The sequence below is a fragment of the Ogataea haglerorum genome (genome assembly GCF_019207285.1).
Source record: "Ogataea haglerorum isolate 81-453-3 chromosome Unknown 81-453-3_NODE_2_length_903871_cov_94.662503, whole genome shotgun sequence".
NCBI classification, from domain to species: domain Eukaryota; kingdom Fungi; phylum Ascomycota; class Pichiomycetes; order Pichiales; family Pichiaceae; genus Ogataea; species Ogataea haglerorum.
The window spans coordinates 710,967-736,169 of NW_025065152.1; the positions used below are offsets into that span (position 1 = coordinate 710,967).

The 25,203-nt window shown below is 46.6% G+C and overlaps 18 protein-coding genes across 18 annotated transcripts; 11 read left to right on the plus strand and 7 right to left on the minus strand.

Annotated features, from left to right (window-relative positions):
• Nucleotides 1-64: 64 nt before the first annotated feature.
• Nucleotides 65-2,848, plus strand: KL911_001000 (uncharacterized protein; the record flags this gene model as incomplete). Its single annotated transcript, XM_043195911.1, has 1 exon — nucleotides 65-2,848. One exon carries the CDS (start codon nucleotides 65-67, stop codon nucleotides 2,846-2,848), a length of 2,784 nt encoding a protein of 927 aa, XP_043056564.1.
• A 36-nt stretch (nucleotides 2,849-2,884) lies between these two features.
• On the minus strand, nucleotides 2,885-3,346 carry KL911_001001 (uncharacterized protein; the record flags this gene model as incomplete). Its single annotated transcript, XM_043195912.1, has 1 exon — nucleotides 2,885-3,346. The coding sequence occupies one exon, from the start codon at nucleotides 3,344-3,346 to the stop codon at nucleotides 2,885-2,887; it is 462 nt and encodes a 153-aa protein (XP_043056565.1).
• Nucleotides 3,347-3,483: 137 nt separating this feature from the next.
• On the plus strand, nucleotides 3,484-3,860 carry KL911_001002 (uncharacterized protein; the record flags this gene model as incomplete). The annotated part of the gene is made up of 2 exons (XM_043195913.1): nucleotides 3,484-3,489; nucleotides 3,630-3,860. 2 exons carry the CDS (start codon nucleotides 3,484-3,486, stop codon nucleotides 3,858-3,860), a joined length of 237 nt encoding a protein of 78 aa, XP_043056566.1.
• Nucleotides 3,861-4,492: 632 nt separating this feature from the next.
• Nucleotides 4,493-5,425, minus strand: KL911_001003 (uncharacterized protein; the record flags this gene model as incomplete). Its single annotated transcript, XM_043195914.1, has 1 exon — nucleotides 4,493-5,425. One exon carries the CDS (start codon nucleotides 5,423-5,425, stop codon nucleotides 4,493-4,495), a length of 933 nt encoding a protein of 310 aa, XP_043056567.1.
• Nucleotides 5,426-6,176: 751 nt separating this feature from the next.
• On the minus strand, nucleotides 6,177-6,944 carry KL911_001004 (uncharacterized protein; the record flags this gene model as incomplete). Its single annotated transcript, XM_043195915.1, has 1 exon — nucleotides 6,177-6,944. One exon carries the CDS (start codon nucleotides 6,942-6,944, stop codon nucleotides 6,177-6,179), a length of 768 nt encoding a protein of 255 aa, XP_043056568.1.
• A 58-nt stretch (nucleotides 6,945-7,002) lies between these two features.
• KL911_001005 (uncharacterized protein) lies at nucleotides 7,003-8,223 on the plus strand (the record flags this gene model as incomplete). The annotated part of the gene is made up of 1 exon (XM_043195916.1): nucleotides 7,003-8,223. The coding sequence occupies one exon, from the start codon at nucleotides 7,003-7,005 to the stop codon at nucleotides 8,221-8,223; it is 1,221 nt and encodes a 406-aa protein (XP_043056569.1).
• A 179-nt stretch (nucleotides 8,224-8,402) lies between these two features.
• On the plus strand, nucleotides 8,403-9,968 carry KL911_001006 (uncharacterized protein; the record flags this gene model as incomplete). The annotated part of the gene is made up of 1 exon (XM_043195917.1): nucleotides 8,403-9,968. One exon carries the CDS (start codon nucleotides 8,403-8,405, stop codon nucleotides 9,966-9,968), a length of 1,566 nt encoding a protein of 521 aa, XP_043056570.1.
• A 193-nt stretch (nucleotides 9,969-10,161) lies between these two features.
• Nucleotides 10,162-10,737, plus strand: KL911_001007 (uncharacterized protein; the record flags this gene model as incomplete). Its single annotated transcript, XM_043195918.1, has 1 exon — nucleotides 10,162-10,737. The coding sequence occupies one exon, from the start codon at nucleotides 10,162-10,164 to the stop codon at nucleotides 10,735-10,737; it is 576 nt and encodes a 191-aa protein (XP_043056571.1).
• Nucleotides 10,738-10,801: 64 nt separating this feature from the next.
• On the plus strand, nucleotides 10,802-12,332 carry KL911_001008 (uncharacterized protein; the record flags this gene model as incomplete). Its single annotated transcript, XM_043195919.1, has 2 exons — nucleotides 10,802-11,376; nucleotides 11,483-12,332. The coding sequence occupies 2 exons, from the start codon at nucleotides 10,802-10,804 to the stop codon at nucleotides 12,330-12,332; spliced, it is 1,425 nt and encodes a 474-aa protein (XP_043056572.1).
• Nucleotides 12,333-12,354: 22 nt separating this feature from the next.
• Nucleotides 12,355-13,119, minus strand: KL911_001009 (uncharacterized protein; the record flags this gene model as incomplete). Its single annotated transcript, XM_043195920.1, has 1 exon — nucleotides 12,355-13,119. One exon carries the CDS (start codon nucleotides 13,117-13,119, stop codon nucleotides 12,355-12,357), a length of 765 nt encoding a protein of 254 aa, XP_043056573.1.
• An 87-nt stretch (nucleotides 13,120-13,206) lies between these two features.
• Nucleotides 13,207-13,677, plus strand: KL911_001010 (uncharacterized protein; the record flags this gene model as incomplete). The annotated part of the gene is made up of 1 exon (XM_043195922.1): nucleotides 13,207-13,677. One exon carries the CDS (start codon nucleotides 13,207-13,209, stop codon nucleotides 13,675-13,677), a length of 471 nt encoding a protein of 156 aa, XP_043056574.1.
• Nucleotides 13,678-13,725: 48 nt separating this feature from the next.
• On the plus strand, nucleotides 13,726-14,460 carry KL911_001011 (uncharacterized protein; the record flags this gene model as incomplete). The annotated part of the gene is made up of 1 exon (XM_043195923.1): nucleotides 13,726-14,460. One exon carries the CDS (start codon nucleotides 13,726-13,728, stop codon nucleotides 14,458-14,460), a length of 735 nt encoding a protein of 244 aa, XP_043056575.1.
• A 334-nt stretch (nucleotides 14,461-14,794) lies between these two features.
• Nucleotides 14,795-16,009, plus strand: KL911_001012 (uncharacterized protein; the record flags this gene model as incomplete). The annotated part of the gene is made up of 1 exon (XM_043195924.1): nucleotides 14,795-16,009. One exon carries the CDS (start codon nucleotides 14,795-14,797, stop codon nucleotides 16,007-16,009), a length of 1,215 nt encoding a protein of 404 aa, XP_043056576.1.
• Nucleotides 16,010-16,117: 108 nt separating this feature from the next.
• KL911_001013 (uncharacterized protein) lies at nucleotides 16,118-16,987 on the plus strand (the record flags this gene model as incomplete). The annotated part of the gene is made up of 1 exon (XM_043195925.1): nucleotides 16,118-16,987. The coding sequence occupies one exon, from the start codon at nucleotides 16,118-16,120 to the stop codon at nucleotides 16,985-16,987; it is 870 nt and encodes a 289-aa protein (XP_043056577.1).
• A 19-nt stretch (nucleotides 16,988-17,006) lies between these two features.
• KL911_001014 (uncharacterized protein) lies at nucleotides 17,007-18,617 on the minus strand (the record flags this gene model as incomplete). Its single annotated transcript, XM_043195926.1, has 1 exon — nucleotides 17,007-18,617. The coding sequence occupies one exon, from the start codon at nucleotides 18,615-18,617 to the stop codon at nucleotides 17,007-17,009; it is 1,611 nt and encodes a 536-aa protein (XP_043056578.1).
• A 495-nt stretch (nucleotides 18,618-19,112) lies between these two features.
• KL911_001015 (uncharacterized protein) lies at nucleotides 19,113-21,224 on the minus strand (the record flags this gene model as incomplete). The annotated part of the gene is made up of 1 exon (XM_043195927.1): nucleotides 19,113-21,224. The coding sequence occupies one exon, from the start codon at nucleotides 21,222-21,224 to the stop codon at nucleotides 19,113-19,115; it is 2,112 nt and encodes a 703-aa protein (XP_043056579.1).
• A 66-nt stretch (nucleotides 21,225-21,290) lies between these two features.
• Nucleotides 21,291-21,959, plus strand: KL911_001016 (uncharacterized protein; the record flags this gene model as incomplete). Its single annotated transcript, XM_043195928.1, has 1 exon — nucleotides 21,291-21,959. The coding sequence occupies one exon, from the start codon at nucleotides 21,291-21,293 to the stop codon at nucleotides 21,957-21,959; it is 669 nt and encodes a 222-aa protein (XP_043056580.1).
• Nucleotides 21,960-21,984: 25 nt separating this feature from the next.
• Nucleotides 21,985-25,122, minus strand: KL911_001017 (uncharacterized protein; the record flags this gene model as incomplete). The annotated part of the gene is made up of 1 exon (XM_043195929.1): nucleotides 21,985-25,122. One exon carries the CDS (start codon nucleotides 25,120-25,122, stop codon nucleotides 21,985-21,987), a length of 3,138 nt encoding a protein of 1,045 aa, XP_043056581.1.
• Between the last annotated feature and the right edge of the window lie 81 nt (nucleotides 25,123-25,203).

Sequence of the window (25,203 nt, forward strand, 5' to 3'; positions counted from 1 at the left end):
GATGTGCGATTTCATAGCGTATAGACCGTTGTTAGATTATTCAAACGAAAATTAACATCATTGTATGCATATTTTGAAGTTTCCCTGGCTCACGCACACGGAGGAGAAGCGGAAGTACGAGGTGTTCTCTGTGTCCGTGTCGGCGGATGGTCAGCGGCTTGCTTCCGGAGGTCTTGACGGCAAGGTCAGAATCTGGTCTGTGGAGACGCTGAAGAAGTACAAGCAGGAAGTGTCTGAAAAGGAGCCAGAGAATGATCTCTTGGAGGCCGAATCCAGCTCGAATGGCGGCCTGGAGGAACCGTTAGCGAATAACGTTGATTTTGACTCGACAATCTGTCGTCCGCTCTGCTCAATGGGCCGTCACACGGGAGCAGTGACGTGTGTGAGGTTTTCTCCCACGGGGCGCTTTCTTGCGAGCGGGTCTGACGACAAGGTGATTCTCATTTGGGAGAAAGACGAGGAAAAAACGCGGATTATGGCCCAAAATATGGAGCATCGTCTCCAGTTTGGTACAGACCTGGAAACGGCAGATCTAGAGCATTGGACGGTGCGAAAACGTCTTGTTGCTCACGACAACGATATCCAGGACATGGCGTGGGCTCCCGACGCGTCTATCCTGGTTACTGTCGGACTGGATCGCTCGATTATCGTGTGGTCCGGAGTCACCTTTGAGAAAATTAAAAGATTTGATATTCATCAATCTCACGTGAAGGGTGTGGTTTTTGATCCGGCAAATAAGTACTTCGCCACCTGTTCGGACGACCGAACGTTGAGGATCTTTAGATACCACAGGACGTCTCCCACGGAAATGTCCTTTACGGTGGAATCGATTATAAGAGAGCCGTTTCGCAAGACTCCACTCACGACGTATTACCGGCGCTGTTCGTGGTCTCCAGACGGCCAGAACATTGCGTCTCCAAATGCCATCAATGGCGGTCTGTGCTCGGTTGCCATTATAGAGCGAGGCAACTGGGCAAGCGATATCAGTCTAATCGGGCACGACGCGCCTTGCGAGGTATGTTCGTTCTCGCCACGGTTGTATGAAATTGAAGGGATTTCCAAGAAGGATAAAGAGCCGGAAATCTCAACTGTGCTCGCAACAGCCGGCCAGGACCGGACGTTGGCTATATGGAGCACGGGTGCTGCGACGCCGGTCGTGGTTGCAGCGGATATTTCCATGAACACCATTACAGATTTGGCCTGGGACCCGAATGGAGAGATCTTGTTTTTGTCTTCTCTCGACGGCTCGATAATGACCGTTTTCTTCGATGAGTACGAACTGGGCACTGCTATCCCAATCGACCAGCATGATAGTGTCTTGAACAAGTACGGCGCAGACAGAGACAGCATGGTTTTCCCCGAAAGTGTTGAACAATTGGAGCTGGAAGAAAAAGCTGAGGCCATATTAAAGACAAAAACGCCCTCGACCAAGCTAGACAGACTCATGGAAAAAATGGAGTCGATGGAGCCGCTGGGCCAGACAGGCATGTTTGCGCAGCCGGAGCTGAAGACCCAGGCAGCACCGCAGGTGAACATGTTGGTACCACGATCGAAAAAGCATCCGGATAAGGTTATGCCTACGATCAGGACCAAGCCTGTGAGCTCACCGGCAAAGCCCACGCCTAACGCATTGACTCCCAGCGTACAGAAAGTGACTGTGACGAAGTCTGGCAAGAAACGGGTTGCTCCCACGCTAATCTCTGGCTCCCAGCCTACCCAAAACCTGCCAAAGCCTGCTCCAGTGGTTAAACGTGAGCCCAAGCACCAATCGCAGCTCTCGAAGCCGGCAGTCAAAATTCCAAGACTGGGGTTGCAGACCATGGTTTCTTCTCTGCGCGATAACATTGTCAGCGAAGCGCCGACTGGAGATCACGACACCGAAAACGATATTGACCACATTTCTGAGATCACGCACGCTCCCAAAAGGCCAATCTCGACACGCTCATCCACAGCCAAGAGAAAAAGAGAGGTGGAAACCCCTCAGTATCTCGCTACGTCGATGGTAACTCCAGCTACCATCTTCACCGACATGAGAATGCAGCCACGAGTACTGCTGGAATTTAAGGGGCCCGATCTCGCAAACGGGGCCGTGATGGAGATACGTAATGGCGGAGAGGATGATGCTGAGGAGAACCTCGATCACGACGACCTTGAAGAGTTTAACTCTATCAACAGACTATCAGTGTTCCGCGCAAAAGAGAAACTAGACCAGTTCCAGTTCTTTTACAACCACAAGTTCACTGCTGCCTGCAGCTCCTCGTTTGTGGATGCCAATGGGCGCCAGGTGGAGTTCTGGGCTGTGGCCACGGAAACGGGAGTGGTGTTTATACTTTCTGATTATGGCCGTCAGCTCTTGCCTCCATTTCAATTGGGGAATAATCTGACACATTTGCTCAGCAACAAGCAATATGTTCTGGCCGTCACGTCATCCGGCCTGTTTCACAGCTGGGATGTGGAGAAGCGAGCAAGTATTCTGTCCGCAGTGTCGATATCTCCTATCATCAACCAATTTGCCGAAATCGACTCCAAGAGGTTTGAGAATTCAATCAAGGTGGATTCCATCCTGCTCAACTCCAACGGCTGGCCAATAGTAACTTTAAGCAACGACCATGTGTTCATGTTCAACCCAGACCTCGAGTGCTGGGTCAATGTGCTGGACCCCTGGTACTTCCAAAGTGTTCCCCTGACAGATATCGATCCTACCGGCTTCAAGTCGAGAACATACCGCATCCTCTATAAACGACTGGCACGCAACTACAAGCCCAACGGCGGTCTTGATAAGTCGACGGCGCACGTGATCAGTGGCACCTTCGGGTCTCTCACCTCGCTTATCTCGGAATACGTCTGATTCATTAATCGTGTAGCATAGCATAATATACAAACATTAGAATCTTTTATTCTTCTTCATCACCTCCTCCCATTCTCTCTTTTTCGGGTTCTTGACCACCTTAAACTCATCTCTGTAGTGCAAAAACTTGCACGTATCTCCATATCCGCAGTAGCCATTTTTAAGAAAGTCCTTGCAAACATCTGGTTGGTAATCTATCACTGTGTTGGTCTTGATGCTAGAGGACAATTGTTTGATGTTGTATCTTTGCGGTTTCTTTCCCGCAATGTCCTTAGATTGGTCCTCTTGGTCCTCTGATCGGTTTTCCGCGTCCTGTTCTTTCTTGATCTCCTGCCTGATAACGTTAGGCTCGCTCTCTTTCTTGCCTTCCGCCATCGCAGGGGTGTCAAGGCCTTTTTTTTCCGTCTTGCCCTTCTTTACCACCTCGCCCACATCGTCTGTCTCCTCCGACTCGCGTTTTCGCTTCTGCTCCTGCTTCACGCTCCGTTTCTTGAACATATCAGTCTATCCACCCAAGGTGATATAATTTATGCACATTACTTGGTCACGTGTCTTGCACTAGGGCTACTCACCCTCAACCTGCAAAAAAAAAAACTTTGAAAAATATCGATCTTCATATATTCACATTAATCGCCATGGCTGTATGTATAGCGGTGCAGAGAAAGGGCGCGTCTGTGAAGACAAGCAACTGGGTCAGGTTGGAAGCAACCACACGTTTCTACGAGCTCTCACTTTTGCAGACGGCCTATTTCTGCAGCAAACTCAAATACTAACTTTATAGAGAGAAATCACCGACATCAAGCAGTTCGTTGAATTGGCTAGAAGAGCCGACGTCAAGGTTGCCACCATCAAGACTAACACCAAACTGAATGCCAACGGTAAGAAATTCAAGCAAACCAAGTTCAAGGTCAGAGGTTCCAAGTACCTTTACACCTTGATTGTGAATGATGCTACCAAGGCCAAGAAGCTGATCCAATCACTCCCACCAACCTTGAAGGTGACCGACATTTAAGCGGTTGATTATATATAATCTGAATGTACACCGAAAGAATCAAGAAAGCTTAATAAGTAATGTATTTGGCGATATACACCTATGCATATCTTGGTAATGTCATAACATGACAATGCTATAATTACTGAAAACAAAACTCCTATTGATTGAAACACAACACAAGATTCCGAAGACCAGGATAGTTCTTCCATAATCAGAAGATCACCCTACCTGTCTCTTAATTTGCATCCATAGCGCAGAAACCAGTCGCAGCTTCATAAAAGAAACGCGCCACATTGAATCGCGTCTAATGGAAACTCGTAGGCAACATGTAGCGTAAACGTCCCGAAAACAAAAGCCCCATCATAGTCCTGAAATCAACCCGTAAAAAGCAACCCAACTCCCATAATCCCTAAAAATACACTTCAATTCATTGTTCAAGACAGATAGTCGTCAAATCCAAAGTGGTTGTCAATACTCTCTGCTGTTAATGGTGCTGCGGACCAACTTAACAGTTGAAGCAAACAGAAGCTGAGTACAAGATAACTCAATAACTCATACCCTTACTTGAGATGAGACTGTCAAACAAACACCCAAAAAACCAGTCTCATCTCAGGCTGCTTCCACCAAATAGCTTCAAACATTTGAGTCTTTCATAACTTTACAACCATCACTGCTGGATGATGCACGCTATTAAAAGAGCAGAGGTCTTCCACTTGGATCAGATGACAGTCGTCAGCGTTGAAACCTGTGTCAGGAAACTTCAACTCGTCTTCCTGCTTGACGAACGGCACCATTTCTTCACCTTCTTGTTTCACAAATGATGCCATGGTCAGATCATCCTGTTTATACAGCTCGAGGCTCGATGACTTTTCCGAAGGGAAAATGTCCTCCGTGTCATCAAACAAGTTGCTGTATTCTTGTTTAGAGATCCTTTCGTCTTCTTCAAGTTTCAACTTGGATGGGGAGGTGGAGCCCGGAGGCGAGATGTAAGCATCTTGCGCTTTTCTTTTGCGGTTGTGAGTCAAAGACGGAGCCATGGTCGCTTCTTGTCCTGATTTCTCGTATTCCTCAATACAATCGTCATTTTCGTTTTCCTCCTCGGAAAACATCTCCTCATCAAAACTTGGCGATGGGATTTCTGACTTCGATTTTTTCAACGATTTTGGCGTCTTCGCCGAAGCGACTTTCTGTTTTTTCACTGGAATTGAACCAGTCAACTCCAAACCTTCAGGTCTTTCGACTTTTGGACATGGTTCAACAGCTAAATCCACAGACGAGTAATCGATTCCATGTTCCGACAACAGAGAGATCAGGCCAGATTGAATTTTGGCCATCTTCCGATAGTTGCCTTCATGTGTCGCAAGCGCAGACTCCAGATCAGTCACATAGTTCTCCAGGTACTCAACGTGTCTTCTCTTCTTCTCTCTAGACGCGTGAGCAGCCCTTCTGTTTCTTAAAATTCTTTCCACTCTTCTTTGCTCCTTCTCCTCTTCGGTCTTGGCACGCTTTCTTGGAGGTAAAGTTCCCAGAGGCAAGTCAGAGAAGGTCTCTTGGTGATGAGTAGAGCTGTTGAGAGCGGACATTTTATAGTGGGTATTTGTTTGACTTGGTGATCTCAAAATTGATGGGAAATTTTGCAGGAGGGGAAATGCGTCTATTTATATCACCACCGCAAAGGGCGTTGCGCGAGTGGATTTAACCGGAAATTACGGAAGGTCGCTCTGCGCATGATGTACGGAAATCACCTGTTACGTATATTTCCGGACATGCCCCAACTTCATTTAATTCGGCCACACCGGATCAGCCTCCTTTTTTGATGCAATCGTCTAACTTTTTTAGAGCTTAGTTTGGCAACGGTCTAAATCCGAAATACCCTAGTCGAAAAACTAAAAAAGCCAGGTGTTCCAGGTGTGCCCCCCAGTGAGAGACTACACGACGTGTCTAGGCTTGGTCGAAGCATACCGACTTTCCGCTCACGGCCTGTTTCACGTTCAAGGTACGCACGCGGCTTAGAGGACTTCTAAATTTGACTATATTCTCTAAAGGTGATATCTAAAGCATGTATGACATAAGGATAGTAAACATAATCCGGTCTAGAATTTATCGACTGCCAAATTAGGCAGTATATATTTAGAGATCGCTAGCCTGGTATATTCGATGGGCGGTGAAGTCATCAACAATTGCGCATACAATAGGAGCATTCTGCTTGTGGCTTTGTTAAAGCCTTGCGCTTGTTCTCCCAAATAGCGCATGCTAGCTTGTTGGGACCGTTATCTTAGCCATGTGTAAATTCTTCATAGAGGCAGCACGGGGCTTCGCGTTACTTTGTGGAACCTAATCGTTTGAACCAGCATTGTGCAGCTCACAGAACGTGAGCAGCCTCTTAACAGCCAGAATCCATTGCCGAGTGCGTTCGTCTTTCATGATGTTGCTTATGTTTGAGCCTTCACCAATCTTCATGTTGTTCGTTCGAACGCGAATTCCTATGTCGATCAGTCCTATGGGCCATGCCACGTTTCCTATGCTGAGCTGTAAGTACGCTTCATTTGCGTCTGTATATTTTTCGCGTTGAATATTGTAAAGTATCGTGGCCAGACTCACCAGCTGATCGTGAGGCAGAGTTTTTTTCTTTAGCTGCACAAGCAAGGGAAGCAGCCACTTCTTGGTTTCGAGCAGATCGACCTCCGCGTGCTGATCCTTTTTCGACTCCCAGACGTTGAGCAGATGTTTAATGTAGTCGCGACACTGTTGAGACACTAAGGCGTGGTTGTCTCTAATATCCGTCTTCTTTATGAGATACGAGCCTGGCTCTGGCTGAGGACCGTTCAGGAGCTTGTCGGACTTCTCTCCGGGATGCGTTTTGGCAGCCCGCCTCTCTACTTGTGTGTCGGGCCTCTGCGCTTCAGGGCCAGAACTTTCACAGGGCGTGGTGTCTGGGTCTGTCTCCTCGACTGTCTGTGTGCAAACTTCGTCGGCCGCTTTCGGTGGGTCTCGTGTCTGCTCGGCGCTTGACACTGTCTTGGCCTTCTTGGACGTCTGCTCGTCCTGAAGAGCGCGTTTCTTGCGAGCGATCTCAGAGTTAAGCACCCGTGCAAAGTCCATGGTATTCTGTCAGGACATATGCGTGCACTCTTCGCAGAAAAAAATGAAAATATTTATTATGAGCGCAATTTCTCCGCCGAAGGCTGCTACTCGACTAGCCGACGCAGACCAGTCTTTCCAGGATGTAGCGTACGATGAGGACGACATGCCGATTCCTGATGGAATTGCAGAGGTGAACGATAAGCAGCTGGAAGAAAGCGGTGAATCTCTTAATTTGGACATGTCCAAGGCAAATAATCAGGTCTGGCTTGTCAAGCTTCCCCCAGCGCTCTCTGAAGTGTGGAAAAATGAGAGAATGCTGGATGGACGGCAGCTGGGCAATATAAAGATTCAGCAGGGAGTTTCGCCGGCGAAAATCATGCTCGAGCTTAATGAGAAACTTCAAGAGCACAAAAGTATCGATAAGGAATATGAACTGAAGATGATCAAGCATGTGGTGGAGAATGAGTACGTGTTCAGCGAGGCAGAGCTTACCCAGTTCAAAAGCCAAGCAGAGACTAGAACAGAGATGGTACAGATGCCAGATCAACCTACACTAAATCCTCTAGACGGCGAAGAACCAGAGGAATCGAATCCATGGTCCACTGCTAAGGTTCCCCAACGCGCATCATATATTCCTGAGGCACGTGGACGCGGTTACGAAGAAGAAATTTTCGAAGAGCCAAAGAAAGTAGTTCCATTTGCCAAAACAATTCCCAAGAAGACTGCCCTGGTTGGAAAAATCGTTCACGAGTGCCAGGTCATCCCTACAAAATTAACCACAAATAATAAGCTAAAGCTACTGGAGCAAAAACGGAGACTTGCGCAGATGACGAAAAGAAAGACCATCACGTACATGAAGGACGCCAACGCTGGTGTCTTGCAAGGCAGAACGGGACCGAACCTGCAAACTGGTTCGACTATCCAGCTCTTAAGAGAGCTTGCTGCTAAGAAGGAGCAACAGCGGTTAGAAGGCCGTGCTTCTCGTATGGACAGAGAGCACTTGATGAAGGTTCTGTTCAATCTGTTCAACGAGTACGATTACTGGACGTTGAAAGGTATCAGAGAAAAGACAAATCAGCCAGAAGCTTACCTGAAAGACTGCTTGGAGAACATCGCCGTGATGGAGCGCAAAGGAACCTATGCTTTGAAATACAGACTGAAAGACGAGTACAAGAAGAGCAGAGAGGTGGAGAGAAAGGAGAAGCAAGGATTTGGTGATTCGGAGGCAGACAACAGGAACTACAACGATGACGATGGTGACGAGGACGACGATATTGAAATGGAGGACGTTGCTTGAAATAATAAAAACGGATGTCAAATGTACACTACTATAAGAAATTATCTCACAAGAATATTTTAAATATATAAAATCCAAAAGGTTTCTAGTAATTACCAGCGGTGGCTAAACGTGTTTCCTAATTTTTACAGCCTCCATAGTATATCTCTGGCTGGAACTTATTGCGTTTCCCATTGATCATGCCTACGGATCCGAGCTCAAATTCTGCTTCAAAGGCAAGTCTGACGCCTTCGAGCATCAACAGCAACATTTCAGAAGTACAGCCAACAACGGGCCTCAACACAATCAATGCTGCCGCAGGAGTCAAAGTGAAGGAGACTGAGAACCTGAGAGCAAACTTCACCGCAAAATCCAGTCTGACAGCAGGCTCAGACATCACTTGCACCCCCCAATCGTCCCCTTTATTGTCCTCTACGCCTCCTACAGTTAGCAAGAGTCTGATCAAGGCCTATCCATATTTGATAGCTCTTAACAAGATTTTGGGCATCCTCACATGGACGGATGACACTTCTTACATATCCGTGCTCTTGGTGACGACTGCGACGCTATTTATTTTATACTTTGAGAATTTTGTGATCTATCTTGGACATTTATCAATTGTTGGTCTTATATTCATATACTCGATCTTCCGTTCCTATGTCGAGAGGGAGCAAAAAAAGAGTCCTACATTGGACGATGTGGTGCACTGTCTAACTACCGTCAGCGTTCGTGCCGATATGCTTCTTTTCCCTGTGAGCTCCCTGAACCTGAGCTCTACAGACCTGCGCAGGCTCCTGTTCACAACGATTTTTCTTTCCCCGGGCTACATCTTGGTCTGCTACCTCATCTTTCCACCAAAAACACTCTTGCTGATACTTGTGATTTTCTTCCTAACATACCACTCCTCGTGGTCAAGGGTGACGAGAAAACTACTCTGGCGGTCGTCCATGGTGAGAGCGTTCTGCTTTTACAACACAGGCTTAATTTTCGAGTCCGGAAACAACGAAAAGAGCTCGCTTTTCAAGACTGCCATGAACAAGACCAACAAGAAGCTAAGAGAGGTCACCAGGAAGGCTGGAGGCAAAAATAGCGGACCGGTGAGGTTTACATATGTTCTCTATGAGAACCAGAGACGGTGGCTTGGAGTCGGATGGACTCCAAACCTGCTCAGCTACGAAAGAACTCCTTGGACTGACGAGTTCCTCAACGAAGCCGAGTCGCCTGAAAACTTTGAGCTTCCGCAACTCAACGACGATTCCGGTATGTACTGGAGGTGGATCGACAAGACTTGGAGACTGGACCTCACGAACGACGGAGCGTTGCAGCTGCCTTCCTCCAAATACAAGACCACAGCCGACCCCAAGCCGGACGAGGGTTTTATCTATTACGACAACACATGGAAGAACCCGTCCACCGAAGATTCGTTCAGCAAGTACACGCGGCGCAGGAGATGGATTCGTACAGCAGAGCTGGTTTCTCCAGGCGACGACAGCTCTACAGAAAGTGCCTCGTTGCCGCCTTCGGCTTCTGAGACCGTAGGGCTGACTCTTCCAAAATCAACCTCGATCTCTGACGTGCAGAGTATCAATGCAAGTGGTAATATCAGCACGAGTGCAGATGCCTCTCCGGATTCCGCAGGAACCGCCAAGAAACGCAAGAGTCTACGGTTCGATGCTACTTCGACGGTGTACGAGGATAAGGTGTCTGATTTGAAAAACGCTGAGGAGACACCTGAAGGTGGTGCCGCAGACAAGAAGGAAGAATAATGTATAATCAGACAGAAACTCGCTATAATAATGAACGAAATGCAAATGCTCTTTACTATCTCTGGATGTTCTGTATCAGGAAAGGACTGTGTGACTGTGAAAAATCCAATTCCTCGAGTTTTCACACCCTTGCACGGAGCCTCAAAATTTTTCACTTTGGCCCAACTATTTTTACTCGCAAAGCTATACCAGCATGAAGTACGTCCAATCTTCCGAGCTTTTGGAGATCCCAGAGGGGGTCTCCGTCCAAATCAAGTCCAGAATCATTACCGTCACCGGTCCAAGAGGTCAGTTGAGCAAGAACTTGAGACACATCGACGTCACTTTCACCAAGATCTCGGACAAACAAATCAAGATCACTGTCCACAACGGTGACAGAAAACACGTTGCCACTCTGAGAACCGTCAAGTCCCTGATTGCCAACCTTGTCAAGGGTGTCACCGTCGGATTCAAGTACAAGATGAGATTCGTGTACGCGCACTTCCCTATCAACGTCAATGTTGTGACGGAGGACGGCCAGGACTACGTCGAGATCAGAAACTTCTTGGGAGAAAAGAGACTTAGAAAGGTCAAGGTCTGGGAAGGATGCAAGGCTACCATCTCCACTGCCCAGAAGGACGAGCTGATTGTTGAGGGTAACTCCTTGGAGAACGTTTCGCAGACCTGCGCTGACATTCAACAAATCTGCAGAGTCAGAAACAAGGATATCAGAAAGTTCTTGGACGGTATCTACGTTTCCGAGAAGGGCCACATCGTTGAGGAGGCCTAAACTAGATGATTATGTAATACACCAAAATGATAATCTGACACTGAGCTAAAATATTTTTTCTACTATGTCTTCTACCGACTCCTATGGTCGTCGGACCTGGGACGAGGCCGAATATGCGGAGCGGGCTCGGCAGAGGCAGCAGCAGGGCAACCAGTCTGCTGACCTGGCGTCGCAGAAGAACGTGCGCAAGTTCTTTGAGTCGCGCAGGGAGCAACTTGAAAAGGTTGAGAAATTCAATAGTGTCACGTTTGTGGGTTCCATGAACGCCAAGGAGGCCAGTTTCTTCTGCGATGTTTGCAATCGAAGATTTAAGGACGACCTCAAGTTTGTCGAGCACCTCAATTCCAAGGAGCATTTGGTAAACTCTGGATTTTCGCACGAGTCGGAGCTTCAGCGCGAAGTGACGCTCGAGCAGGTGAAGGAGAGACTCAGGCAGTTAAAGGCGAAGATGGAGAGGAGTCGGGAGAAGGCTCCTGAGGTTGATTTTGCCACTGGGGTGCAGCAGATGAGAGAGAAGTACGAGCAGCAGAAGCAAAAGAAGAAGGCGAAGAAGCGGAAGCGCCAGGAGCGCCAGGACCCTGACGTGGATGCAGAGGACCTTGAAGTCAAGAAATTGATGGGATTTGGGAGCTTCAAAAAGTAGGCTGTCGTTCCAGGGGAGAAATTATGCTACTTTTTTTTTACATTGAGGAATTTGAGCGCTATTCCTTATGACCATCTTCGCGCCCTACCTATATGCTTGGAGCAAGGATGAAAAGAGAGAATTTCGGATCTCGAACCTGAAAGATGCCTCTCTGATAGGCTTGAACAGTGTGACTTTGGCTTTTCTGACCAACGATCGCTATGAAGAGATTGAGCAGTGGATAGACGACATTCGTCAGTTCCCAGGACAGGTCATTATTTCTATCGGCGGCGCAACAGGCGAGTATCCTTCAGATTGTCGGTCTGTTGAAGAAGAGGCTTCTCGGCTAATTGAGTTGGTTGCCAGGGCAGGATTTACAGGGATCGATCTGGATATTGAAGGCACTGTTCTAGAGAGGCACAGTAAGGTTGCAAAAATTGCTAAAATTATAAATCTTGTCCAGAGCCACTTCGGGGAACAGTTCTACGTTTCACTTACTCTCCCTATCGAATTCGAGGGAGGATTGAATGATGATGCCCTTTGGGCTTTGAATATGATGATCAGCAGCAAGGTCCATTTGAATGTTGTCAACGCTATGATCATGGATTATTACACTAAGCTGCCCCACGGATCCAACTGGGGGGCGGAGAACATTCGCGTACTGAAGGAGATGAACCGCCAATTGCGATTGAACTTGCATCTTACCGAGGAGCAGGCTTGGAGAATGACTGGGTTATGCCCAATGATAGGTTACAACGACGACAATACGGTTTTCTCGCTCGAAGATTTTGATAGAGTGTTGGCTTTTGCCAAGTCTAAAAATGTCGCTCTCGTGACCTATTGGGCGATAAATAGGGACCAGGTGGCTCCGACCCGCGATATGTTGAAGTTGAAGAAGAACGTGTATGCTTTTTCGAACGCACAGAGCCGCGACCTCGAGTATTGTCGCAAGGTACAAGACTACTTTCACTAACTATATACAGAGTTTACTTGCACTATTCTTCTATCTTCTCTAGATCCACAACCTTACCAACGGTTCGGAAGTAGTCCACAATGTTCTCATTCGATTCTCTCTCGTCCAAAAGGACAAGGTTCTTCACAGTAGCCACATCCTGCTCGAATTTAACGGCCTCGGGCATGGTATTAGGGTAGTTCAGTATGACGAAATTCTTGATCTGGGGGTCCTTTGCTTTGAGCCGTTGCATCTCTGTTCTCACAAGTTTGGTGAAAACACCAGCAGCCAATTTATAAGTAAAAGTATAGAAACAGGTGTTTCTCTGAGAATCGTATGTATCCAGATTCCTTTTCAGCAATGCGCCGTACTGCGAGTTTGGATCATCTATCTGCCGCTTGATGAGTTCGTTCAAGTTCACGGTGGCAGTGTTTGGGCCAAGGGTGTTTACGAGCTGTTCCACTTTCTGTTCTCTGTGCGCTCCGTAGGGAACCAAATAGACGTTGTTGGAACTGTCGAAGGCCAGCTGTTTGCGCTTAATTTGATTCATCTGCTGTTCCCACTCCTCTTCGGTGAATGTGGTTTTCCGCTTTGCCAGTGACGTGGAGGAATCCTGGTCATTGACCTTGTTGGCAACATAGACAAAAACGAGCGTGCCAAACACACCGACCAGCAAGAAATATGCCAATTTTGGCGGATCGTTGTTCTCTTTCAGAGCGTACGTGCGCTTCTGGTACGTATTGATCGGCAGCGGGCGGCAGAAACGCGCTCCACGGGTCGCAGTTCTGAGAGCTCTGAAAGAAATCATGCTTTTCGAGATACAACTTTTCTAATCTCTGCACCAACTAATCTGGCCAAATTTTTTCCATCTTGAATCTTGGTCAATACAGTCAACATGTCACTCGTGAATCTTGCCAATGTTGGGGCGCATCTGCAGAACTGCTCCATGGCCAGGTTGCCGCTGGCAAAAATACCATACACAAAGCTACATCTGAAAGTGGCGCTGGGGCTTTACAAGGAAGGTTTCATTGATTCTGTCACTAGAGGCTCCACTGCCGGCCCAGACCTCAAGCCGGTGGAAGTTACCTACGACAATATTGCTACACGGAGGCTTTGGCTGGGCCTTAAGTACCGTAACGGTCAGCCCGTGCTGAGTAAATTCAATTTGATCTCCAAACCTAATAGAAGAGTGTTTGTGTCCGTGCCAGAATTGGAGCAACTAGCCTCGGGAAAGAGCCTGAGATACATTCCACAGCTTAAGCCAGGTGAGATTGTGTTTGTGAAGACAAAAGACAAGGAGGTGATGACCATGATCGAGGCTCTGAAAAGAAACCTCGAGTGCGAATTATTGTGCAGAGTTCGTTAATGTATATAGCCAAAAATTAGAACGCGAATGAAATAAATCAACTAGGCCATGACCGGGAATAGTATCGCTTCGATTTTGACAGGGAAACATAAAACCGAGTCTGCGATCACCAAGACTCCCACTCAAAAAGGCCACACTTCGTCTACGGCAAGCTTCAAACGCGAGCCCAGACAGGGCTGGAGATCACATGGATCGCACTGCTTGACCTATATTCTTGATACCAAATTGACCGCACCAGTGAAGATCGCAGCCTTCGATCTCGATGACACGCTGATCACGACGAAGTCCGGCTATAAGTTTGGGCGCGGCTCTTTCGACTGGAAGTTCAAGTTTGATGTGCCCCAGGTTTTCACCAAGTTGCAAGCTGAAAACTACACTGTAGTGATATTTTCGAACCAGGCGGCCGTGGTCAACGCTCCCGGCTCCAAAAGCTTGAAGATCCTGACCACGAAAATGGACGATATCTTTGATCATTTGGAGACTCCTGTCATATACTACGCAAGCACAAGAAAATCAAGAAAAGATAAGTCCCAGCACGATCTGGACTTATACACCCTCTTCCGAAAACCGAACACGGGTATGTTCAGCCAGTTTCTACAGGATTACCAACTCACAGAAGATATGCTAGACAGAGACAACAGCTTTTTCGTCGGGGACGCCGCTGGACGGCGCATGGACTTCAGTGACTCAGACCTCAAATTCGCAGAGAATTTGAGGCTCAGGTTCTATAGTCCAGAAGAATATTTCCCAAGCATGAAGCACGTAACCAACGAGTCTGGTTGATGCGATAATTTGGGGGTCGATCTAGGATGTGCGCTCAGCAGTAAGAATATTGGAGATTCTACTATCACAGCCAGGAAAACAGAGGTCAAACCAGACAAGGGACTTGGGATCCATCAACTCCATCGATCGAACACCGAGCGACTCGCATCAGACCCCAACTTGCATAGTCGTCCGCTCTGTTCTCTCTAGGCCAGCACAGATCCGATTAGGTAATCAAATAATTGTGAGAAAAAAAATTCTCCGGCACTTTGTCCAGGCTTTATACTTGAATTTTGGAAATTACCCGGCACCTAAATAATCACAAAAACTATCGTTTTGATTTAGCGTGCACAAGATGGCAGCAATAAAGAACGAGTCTGATTACGAGGACGACGAAGTGTTTCAGGAGACTGAGGACAAAAGCGATGTTGACTATGAGGAGGATGACGAGAAGGAAGAAGAAGAAAAGGAGCATGTTCCACAGACAGAGAAAAAACCAAAGGAGAAGCTCGTGAAGAAAGAGAAACAAACACCAGATGCCCCAGAACTAAGATTGGCTGATGACGAGGACGGAGAAGTGTACTATGTTGAAGCGCAGCGCACAAGAGGGCGTGGCCGTCCTCGTCTGGGTAAGAGGCGGAAAATGGATGATGAAGGAGACCCGAATAACAAATACCGTAACATACTCACGGATGAGGATGGAAACCCAATCAAGATCAAGGACGACGAAGTGATAACTCCCGAGGACCCAAAGGGAGAAACAAAAGTGGACAAGATGGGCCGGTTACTCGGAGGTCGTCAATACAAGTGTCGTATTTTCAAGGTTCCGCAGAGAGGACAAAAATATTATATGATTGCTACCGAAGCAGCGCGTTTGGTGGGATACAGAGATTCGTACTTTTTGTTCCAGAAACACAAGCGGTTATTCAAGATCACGCTTGGCGATACAGAAAAGCTCGATTTGATAGCCAATGGCGTGCTGCCTAACTCTTACAAGACGAGAACTATATTCTTAGTGACCGCTAGATCAATCTTCAAGGAATTCGGCGCCAAAATAGTGGTGAATGGAAAGCAGGTGGATGACGACTACTACGAACAGAAGGCCATTGATTCTGGTGCTCAGCGAGGCGCTCCGGCCGTCATAACATTTGATTACTACAACGACAACAACGATCAAAAACGTGTCGCTATGCTTACTCCAGGCATAACGGGCTTTGAGCGCGCTTTTGTGCAGGCTAGTAATCCTCACACGACCTGGATTTATGACCAGGCCTTGAGTGTACGGAAGTTCGATGCTGAGCTGCTTAACGACAGACTAGAGATTGTGAAGTCAAAGTTCACGAGGGATCCTTACACAGGAGTTAACCATGTTCCAGATATAATGCAGCCAACTACATGCTCTATACAGAAGCTCCACGATAGTCGCAAACTCAAATTCGACATAGTGATTCAAGATAAGGGCATCATCAAAACCGGCTTAGAAGACGTGCCCCTGGAAATTTTTGATGGTGTTGTTGATGAGGAGACAAAACAAGCGATACTCAAACAGCAAGAGCTTGAGCGTGCATAGATTTTTCTATTTGGTCTGCGAAATCCGTATCAATGTACCATAGAATATAAGATATATTTTTCGAACTCCGATCCGAAATTTTTTTGGTCTCTCTTTAATCTCGATGGAATGTCCAACAGCAACTTGCGGCAGGGAGTTGAGGTGCCACCTTACATATCTGCCACAGGTGGTGCGGTGTCTGGGCTTGTTACCAGGATGGTGATTGCCCCGATAGATATTATAAAGATTCGATTACAGCTTAACGGTGGTCAGGATAGATACAGAGGAATAATTCAGACAGTGCGAACCATCCTATACAATGAGGGAGTGCGAGCGTTTTGGAAAGGCAACTTACCAGCAGAAATCATGTATTTGATATATGGGGCCACGCAGTTTGCCACCTATTCGACTTTGAACCAGCTCGTGTCAGAGACAGAGAAAACGCTGGAGCTCAAGGTTCCAGGATCGATTCACGCTGTCACCATAGGAGCGCTTTCCGGCTGTATATCGACAGTAATGTCTTATCCTTTTGATGTGCTTCGTACTCGTCTGGCGGCTAAAGAGAATCCCTATTTCACCTCAATCTTGACAGAAGCAGGAGAAATGTACGCCAAAGACGGGTTAAGAGCTTTCTTTAGGGGTATACAATTGTCCATAGGATACGTTTCTATATCCATGGGTGTGTCCTTTGGCGTGTACTCGTTTTACAAGGACCACATGGCCAACACCCCGTTGGAGTCAGCCGCTGGCCTCGTTGCAGGTACAATTTCGAAGACGGTTGTGTATCCTTTGGATCTAGTGAAAAGAAGAAGGCACATGGCTTACGAAGGACGCTTTGTGGCAACAATGCGCTACTTTCTGGCTACAGAGGGTATTCGAGGCGCGTACCATGGGCTAACACCGGCTCTTATAAAAGCGGCCCCTACCGCCGCGGTCAGTTTTTGGTGCTACGAATGGACAGTGGACTGGTTAATGCGCGCAAATAATAAATTCAGTTGAATAGTTAATTCAGATCAGCTTAATATACATATTCTTTCAGGTATCCCTCTTCTCCAAGCAGGGAATCCCAGCTCTCCAATTCCAGGGCCAGTTCTCCCTTGAACCTTTTACTGACTTCGTTATCCACCAGTTTCGAATAACTCCAATCGAGGAAATCCTCCATATTGTAGCTGTACTTGTTGAACGGCTGTGTGAAGATCTTGGCAAGGGAACCGACATTAGGGTGATAGTGATGAATGACAGCCTCCAGTTCCCATGCAGATGAATTTAGTGCGTTTGTCTTTGCTGGATCTTGCTCATTTTCGTCAAATTGGTCCACTGTTTCCCGTTCTGTGCAGTGGATCAAGAGCATACATGTTGGGTGTCTTTTAAGCAGATTGTACACAAACGGAATCACACAGACGATACCAGCTGGTGGAGCAGTCAAACATAGTCGGCCGAGCCGTTTGATAAACGATGCCACGATTGCCGATGAAATGTGCGTTGAACTCATGAAAACGTCCAATAAACGGAAGAATCGCGACCTGTAGCTGAGATGCAGGAGCTCGGGAGTCAGAATTGCATACAACTTGGTGTAGAAGTCGGGATATTCCAAATTGTATTGTCTCATTAGTTCCCACAGACCATTGAGCGACAGGATGGATAAGCTGATGTCCTTGACATTGAATCCGAGGTTGTATGAGTCGGTCAAAAAGTCCATCAGCTTGGTAGGATTGTTGAAAAATGGGATGACTCGCTTATGTAGAATAAGTAGAAATGCCTTATATTGTTCAGGTAGAAGACTCAAATTGATTAATTTGAGAACGCATTTTTCGAATGTAGATCTAAATTGGCGCATGTTATAGACTGTCTTGGGTGGGTTATCAACGTACATCGTTTGGTCTGGGGTTTTCAAATCGTACAGCGGTTGTGGTTTGATGATTGTAATCACGTTGGATACTATTAGTTGCTGCGTGTATTCGTCTAGATCTGTTTCTAAGATTGATCTCAGTTCGCTGAAAAAGAAATATCGTAGGTCCCAATATTTGTTGAAGTAGGACTCTCTAAATTCCAAGATCAAGAAATTGTCAATAGTTGCATCGTGCGCTAGCATTTGAGACAAGTTTCCTGTGATTAGCAGATGTTCGAGGACAAGCTTGTAAGTACGGTTTGAGAAAAAAGGCTCGTCTTTGTTGGAGCTAAAGTGCTTGCTTTCGATCTTGATGAACTTCATCAGCGAGTCTAGATTGTCCATTTTCAAAGCATAAATGCCCTCGTTATCAATGTCAATCTTCCATGTCTCGACCAAACAAAGTTTGAATTCATCGTATTTGCTTTTCAGCCATTTTCTCACGGTTTCTTTTTGTTCGTTCTCAAAACTGGTCAACTTCAGCTGCTTCGCAGCAATTATATGATCAAACACTTTAAGTAAAGTCAAGGAAACAAACCTCGTCAGAATGTTGAGGTCTTCGTTGGTATGAGTCCCAAACTCTTTGAGAAGAGCTCTGTACTCATCTATCAGTACTGCGATATTGTTAAAATATTTCGGAGACTCTCTGATCTGGTTATGGAGTTCCTTTACCCTTTCAATCGTGAGTTTCTCGGACTCGCTGGCCGTGCTCGCAGCCTTTTTCCTCCTCACTGGTGCCATACTGATCTGAAAAATTATCTGAAAATAATTTTTTTTTAGTCTCGGGCTGCATAACCTTGTCTATGCATTTAGTGGATTTTTTTCCAGAATGAAAATTATCCTTCCTAGTTTTTACTAAGAAATGATGAAAACTAGGCGCTGTTTTTTAACACACTCGGTTTCCCTCCTTCGGGAATAAGCTGTTCTTAGGGATGGCTTTGGGAGAGCATGGGTGAAGGCGTTTGGCGCAAAATTATCTTGTTACAACTTTTGTTGCAAGACGCTTTTGTACCTTCTGAATCAAAGTAGAGACTGGGAAGAGATATATAAACTCTCTAATATATTACATTGAATATAGTCCCACGTAGCAGGCCAAAAGGTGGGTTTTTCGAGCAGCTCAGTCGATCTGAGAAATGCGAGGAGTTCAATCTGTATGTGGCATGCGAGAACAACAGCTATGCACAATTGTGGTTTGACTCGTCTCTCCACGTCAACGCCATACGAACCATAGCTACATTAGTCATCGTCGATATCGATCTCCGGGATCTCAAAATCGGATTCAGCATCTGAAGGAGAACCTGGTGGTGATTGTGTTGACGGTGCTTGTTCAGCTTCGACAAGCTTCTCATTTTCGACCGAAGGTTGTGCAACCTGATTTTCCACAAGCGGTCCAACAGGCTTGAAGATCATGCTCTCGTAATCTGAAACGTCCCCATTTGAATTCGCCTCCAACGTTTCCTTTCTCTCTTCTCTCATGTCCTCTTTTCTATTATCCTCTGCCGGTGCCTCAGTAGTCTCCATTTCTTCTATCTTCATCTTCTTGACTCGTCTCTCTTCCTCTTCCTCTTCTCTTTCTTGCTCGCTTTCTTCCATTAATGCTTGATCAACAACTCTTTTGGTAGGGAGCACCGGAAGTCTTGGATTCAAGAAGACGCTAACCAGTTCATCATCATTTAGCAGCTGCTTCACCATTGGTAGCACACTAGCGTGGGCCTCTTTGTGAGGGTACAGCAGTGCAGCATAAAGCAGTTCCTTCACCTCAGCACCTTTGACAGCATCCAAGATGATCAGACGGAGAATCTCAGACTGCTTTGAGTAATTCAGAACGCATTTGGTGAGCAAAACTTTGAAATATTGTCTCAGCACATTTTTCTGTTCATGCGTAGCTTCCGTTATGAAAGTTTTTTGATCAGAAAGAAGGTCCGACATGGACACATTTTTCAGCCTCTGTTCGCTGGTCTTAGCGACCCCCTGAGGGATCCGTGGTTTCGAGAGTATCAATGCTGCGTCTATGGATTTGTGCAAAAGACTCATGTTTGCGAATCCTTCTACAAGCTCCAGAAAGTTGATACGGGTTTTCAGACCAGCAAAAATCAGCTCCGGATTATCTAAAACACCCACCTCATCAACTATGATTCTGCCGTTGACTCTGCTAACCGGAATTAGTGTATCCACCGAGGAAAGAACGGAATTAAGATGCGGGAGTAGGTCTCCGCCAAAAATATTAGGCAACACATTTAGAATCTTCAGGCCGACATGGTTCATCAGCGTGGCTGACTGTGCTATAATTTGGCGCAAGGTCACGTCTCTAATATCTCTTTTTATAGGAGTGAATTTGTGGTTGATGCCAACAAGAATCTGGCCAATCATCAACAGATAGCCGACTGGTGCCTTGACCTGAGGAGTGGGCACTTGCAGAAACTCGATCAGCAAATTCACCAGCAAGTCGACTCGAGAAACTATCTTCATAATCTGCAATGGGCTTTCGTTGAGGTCAACGTCCAATGGAGGGAAGTGTGGCTCGAATTTTTCTGGTACGCTAGGAAGAGCGTTGAGCTGTTGCGTCAAATCTTCATCTTCATCGAGGCTCATGAACTCGGAGTAGATCTGAATGACGGATTTCGTTTCTTGAACGTAGTGGTTGAACTTGGTTCTCCACAATTCACTAGTACTATTCTTGGTTAAACTGAATGAAAGAAGTACGAGAGATTTGAGGATTTTATGTTGTAGCCGTTGTTCAAATTTGTTGAAGCCATCGGATCCCAAAAGCCCCAAAAGGGCTCTTTCAAACTTTGAGCCAAAGGGACGGAAGGTCGTGGAGTTGTTTTTCAACAAATCGTAGAGAAGATCAATAGCTTTCTGCGGAACCAAGTTGATGATCTCAAGCAGAGATCCGATGATCGAAGGCAATTTGGGGGTCAGCATTTCCCGAGTCAGTGCGTGCTTGCCTCTGATATTGTTTATTATGAATGATAGGGCGTCACAGCAGCTTTCTAGTGTCACAATTGCATAGACGGGAGCTGAGGCCTCGTCTTTGACGAAGCATTTGGATTCGAGAACTCTGATCAAAGCTCCCAGATACTTGGATGTGTACTCAGAAGCTGTAATCTCGATATGTGTATTGAGGACAATCGCCATTTTTGAGCCTAGCCAGCGATGCTTGGCATTGTTGGAGCTTAGATAGTTATTGACTCTGGCACATAAATGGTTGAGATCTGTTTTGGATGCATTCGAGATCGTCGAAGGTCGCGCCAGCGTACTGAGAAGATAACCAAGATCTATCTCCTCTATTTTGGATCCCTCCATGTATGGCAAAACGCTCGAGAGCGGGAAGCACTCTTCAGACATGGTGACGAGGATGGTGCTAAGAAATATTTTTCTGAAATTTTTTTGACATCTCAACACCGCTTTACCATGTCCATTATAGTCGAGAACGACCCGCTCGATCAGGTCGATGGATCCGCGTCGTTTGAGTTTGGGGCCACAAAGGTGATGAGTTCCGTTACGGGACCTATAGAGGCTGCAAGACCAAGAAACGAGCTGCCGACAAAGGCATATTTGGACATAAACATCAGGCCGTCTTTTGGTGTGCCGTCCACAAGGGAAACGCTATTAGAACACAAACTGGGCCAGCTTCTTCCCGCCGTGATAAACTTGGACCAGTACCCGCGCCAAACGATACAGATTGCGGTTCAAATTCTGAAAAATGGTGAACCGAATGATTACACAGCAAGACAGCTTGTTGCAATCATAAATTCCGTCTTCATCGCTCTCATCAACAGTGGAATCTCGCTCAAATCATCAGTCATGGCTACTTGTTGTAGTATCAGCGCAGAAGGAGAGATTAGGACGTCTCCCACATCATCAGAGTTGGCCAGCTCTGTTTCTCACTTCGTCGTCGTTTACTCGATTGAAGACCAGCAAATTGACAACCTTCTGTTTTGCGACGGACTGGGCACGTTCAAACAGCAGCAACTTTTCGACGTTCTTGACCGTGCGGCATCAGAGATACTCTTGAATTTCCAGCAGATCAGACAGGCGATCGCAAGTCACGTGTCGCAAAATTATGTATGGAAAGCCTAACTTATTATTATGGTTCACTATATATTCAGAGCTTCAATCTCTCGAGGTTCTTGATGGTGGCCTCAAAACCTTCAATCTCAGCCATCTGGTTGGAACGAGTTGTCCTGTTCTTCTCCTGGACTTCTTTAGAAACCTTCTTCTCGTAGTCAGGAGCATTAATCATTTTCTCCAGGTTATTTAGAGCACCCTTAGCTTTATTCAGCTTCTTGACAACTTTTTCAATTTCCTTGTCCAAGTCGACCATTCCTTTCACAAGCAAGTGGACGTTACAGCCAGGGACGACAGCTGCGAGAGCACATCCGTCTGGAATGTCCGTGACATCAGTTACGACGGTGATGCCGTCAACAGCCTTGATTAAGGATACAATCGAATCGGTCTGATCTCTAGCAATGGCAGCATACTCTGGCTTGGAAGCTTCAACAAAGACCTGTGCGTTCTTCGTGATGTTAAATTGAGAAAGCAACGATCTGGCGTTCTTCGTGATCTCCAAGACCAACTCGTAAGCTTCGTAAGCCTCCTGGTTGTCATACTCTTCCACGTATTGTGGATATGCGGCCTTTACAATCGTTTCACTCTTCTCTGTGGATCTCTTGGGAAGTCTCTGCCACATTTCTTCGGTCACAAATGGCATGAATGGGTGGATTAGTTTGAGAGCAGCGTCAATACAAGTGTATAGGGTGTCTCTAGCAGACTTCTTCTGAGAGTCTGTTCCTTCCAAAATGAGGAATTTGGAGTTTTCGATGTAAACGTCACAAAGATCGTACAACCAGAAGTTGTAAATGGCCTGTGTGGCATCGTAGAATTCTCTTTCGTCAAGAGCCTTGTTCACCTTCTCAGAACATTTGGAGAGCTTGTGCAAAATCCATTTCTCGACAAGAGCTTCTCCTCCATTAAGAGCACCTGTAGGAGGAGGAGTGTAGTCGTCGCCCAATCTCATCAACACGAACTTGGTAGCTTGGAAAATCTTGTTGCAGAATTTACGGTATCCCGCAACTCTTAAGATATCCAGGTTGATATCTCTTCCACCAGTGGTGTAGGCACAAAGAGCAAATCTCAAAGCGTCGGTACCGCACTCTGGAATACCGTTTGGATACGACTCCTTCTGGCCGGCCTTCGCTTTCTCGATTTCTCTGGAATCAAGGTTACCTGCCAGCAACTGTTTGTGCAAGTCTTCCAGGCTGATACCATGGATCACGTCAGTTGGGTCAATCACATTACCCAAAGATTTACTCATTTTTCTTCCCTGTGCATCACGAACCAACGAGTGGCAGAACACCTCTTTGAAAGGCACAGTGCCAGTCATCTTAATACCAAGCATGATCATTCTCGACACCCAGAAGAAAAGAATATCCCAACCGGTTTCGAGCATGGACATTGGATAAAACTTCTCCATGTCCTTGGTCTTGCGAGGCCAGCCCAATGTAGAAAATGGCCACAGCCCGGAGGAGAACCAGGTATCTAGAACGTCTTCATCCTGTTCAAGAGTAAACTTCTTGCCTGGTAACGCTTTCTCTGCCTTTTCACGGGCCTCCTTCTCGTTTCTTCCAGAGAACCAGTATTTTCCATCATTTTTATCATTGTTTTCTCCTTCGATGTTCGCGAAGTAGACTGGACATCTGTGTCCCCACCAGAGCTGTCTCGAAATACACCAGTCCTGGATGTTTTCCAGCCATCTGAAGAATTCTGCCTCGGAGCTCTTTGGAGCAATCTTGATTTCTCCATTCTTGACAGCGTCAATGGCGGCTTGGGCCATCTTCTTTTGTGCGACCCACCATTGTGGTTTCAAGTAAGGTTCAATGACATCGCCAGATCTTGAGCAGATTGGCAGCGTCATCTCGTTATCCTCTTGACCAACATAAAGACCCTTTTCCTTCAGCTTCTCAATGACCAAGGGTCTAGCATCGAATCTTTTGATACCTTCCCATTCCCCACAATTGGAGTTCAGCTTGCCGTCATCGGTGTAAATGTTGATGAATTCCAGATTGTTTCTTTTTCCTGTGTTGTAATCGTTCAGATCGTGGCCAGGAGTGATCTTCACCGCACCAGTACCAAACTCCATGTCCACAGCCTCTGCATCGGTGATGATCGGCAACTTTCTGTCGAGAAATGGATGCTGAACGTACTTGCCGTGCAAGTGGGTGTATCTAGGGTCTTTTGGATGAACAGCAACAGCCGTGTCACCAAAGATGGTTTCTGGACGCGTGGTTGCAACGACGACTTTCTCGTCAGAGTCGACGACAGGATAAGCAAAAGACGTCAGAACACCAAACTCGACTTTGTTCTCGTAGCCTGGCACAGAGAGCAAGCTTCTAGCAGGAACAACCTTGTTGTCAACTTCCAGGTTAGACAGAGCAGTGCTGAGCTGAACAGACCAGTTGACCAGTCTCAAGTCACGATAAATGGTTCCCTCTTCGTGCAATCTGACGAAAGTCTCGGTGACTGCCTCTGAAAGCTCTGGACTGAGAGTGAAGGCTTCTCTACTCCAATCGTACGAGGCGCCCATCATTTGGAATTGAGACTTGATTTTCTTATGGTAGACTTCTTTCCAGTCCCACACTTTCTCCACAAAGGCTTCACGGCCCAAGTCATGTCTGGTAATCTTTTCTTTGGCCCACAGGTTCTTTTCCACAACGGACTGAGTAGCAATACCGGCGTGGTCAAAACCTGGCAAAAAAAGCACGGTCTTGCCCTTCATTCTATTATATCTAATCAGCGAGTCCTGGATGGCAACAGTCAAAGCATGGCCGATGTGCAGAGCACCCGTGACGTTTGGCGGAGGAGCAGGAATGCAGAATAAGCCTTCTGGCTTGATCTCGCCGTCCTCGGTGAACTCTGGCTCAAAGTATCCTTGTTTAATCCACCATTGGTACCAAGACGACTCGACAGCCTTAGGGTTGTAAGCAGAGAATGACTTGTCTTCCAGGCTGACCAATATCTTCTTTTCTCCAGGAGGAGTCCTGTCGACAAACTCAGGAATCGGCTCTGTCTCCTTCTTAGTATCCTTCTTCTTCTTTTCCTGGTTTTTGGCGGCGTTCTTCGCAAGTTCCTGTTGCTTGGCCTGCTTAGCGAGGAACTTGGCCATTTTCTCGGCCTTCTTTCTTTCCTTCTCTAGCTCCTTGGCTGATTTTGGTGGATCCTGTGGTGCTGCTGGTCCTTCACTCATTCTGGAAATAGAAAACGTTCTTGATATGTTTAGATTTCCTCGTATACAAGCACTGATTCTGGCTGTATACCTGCTCAATAG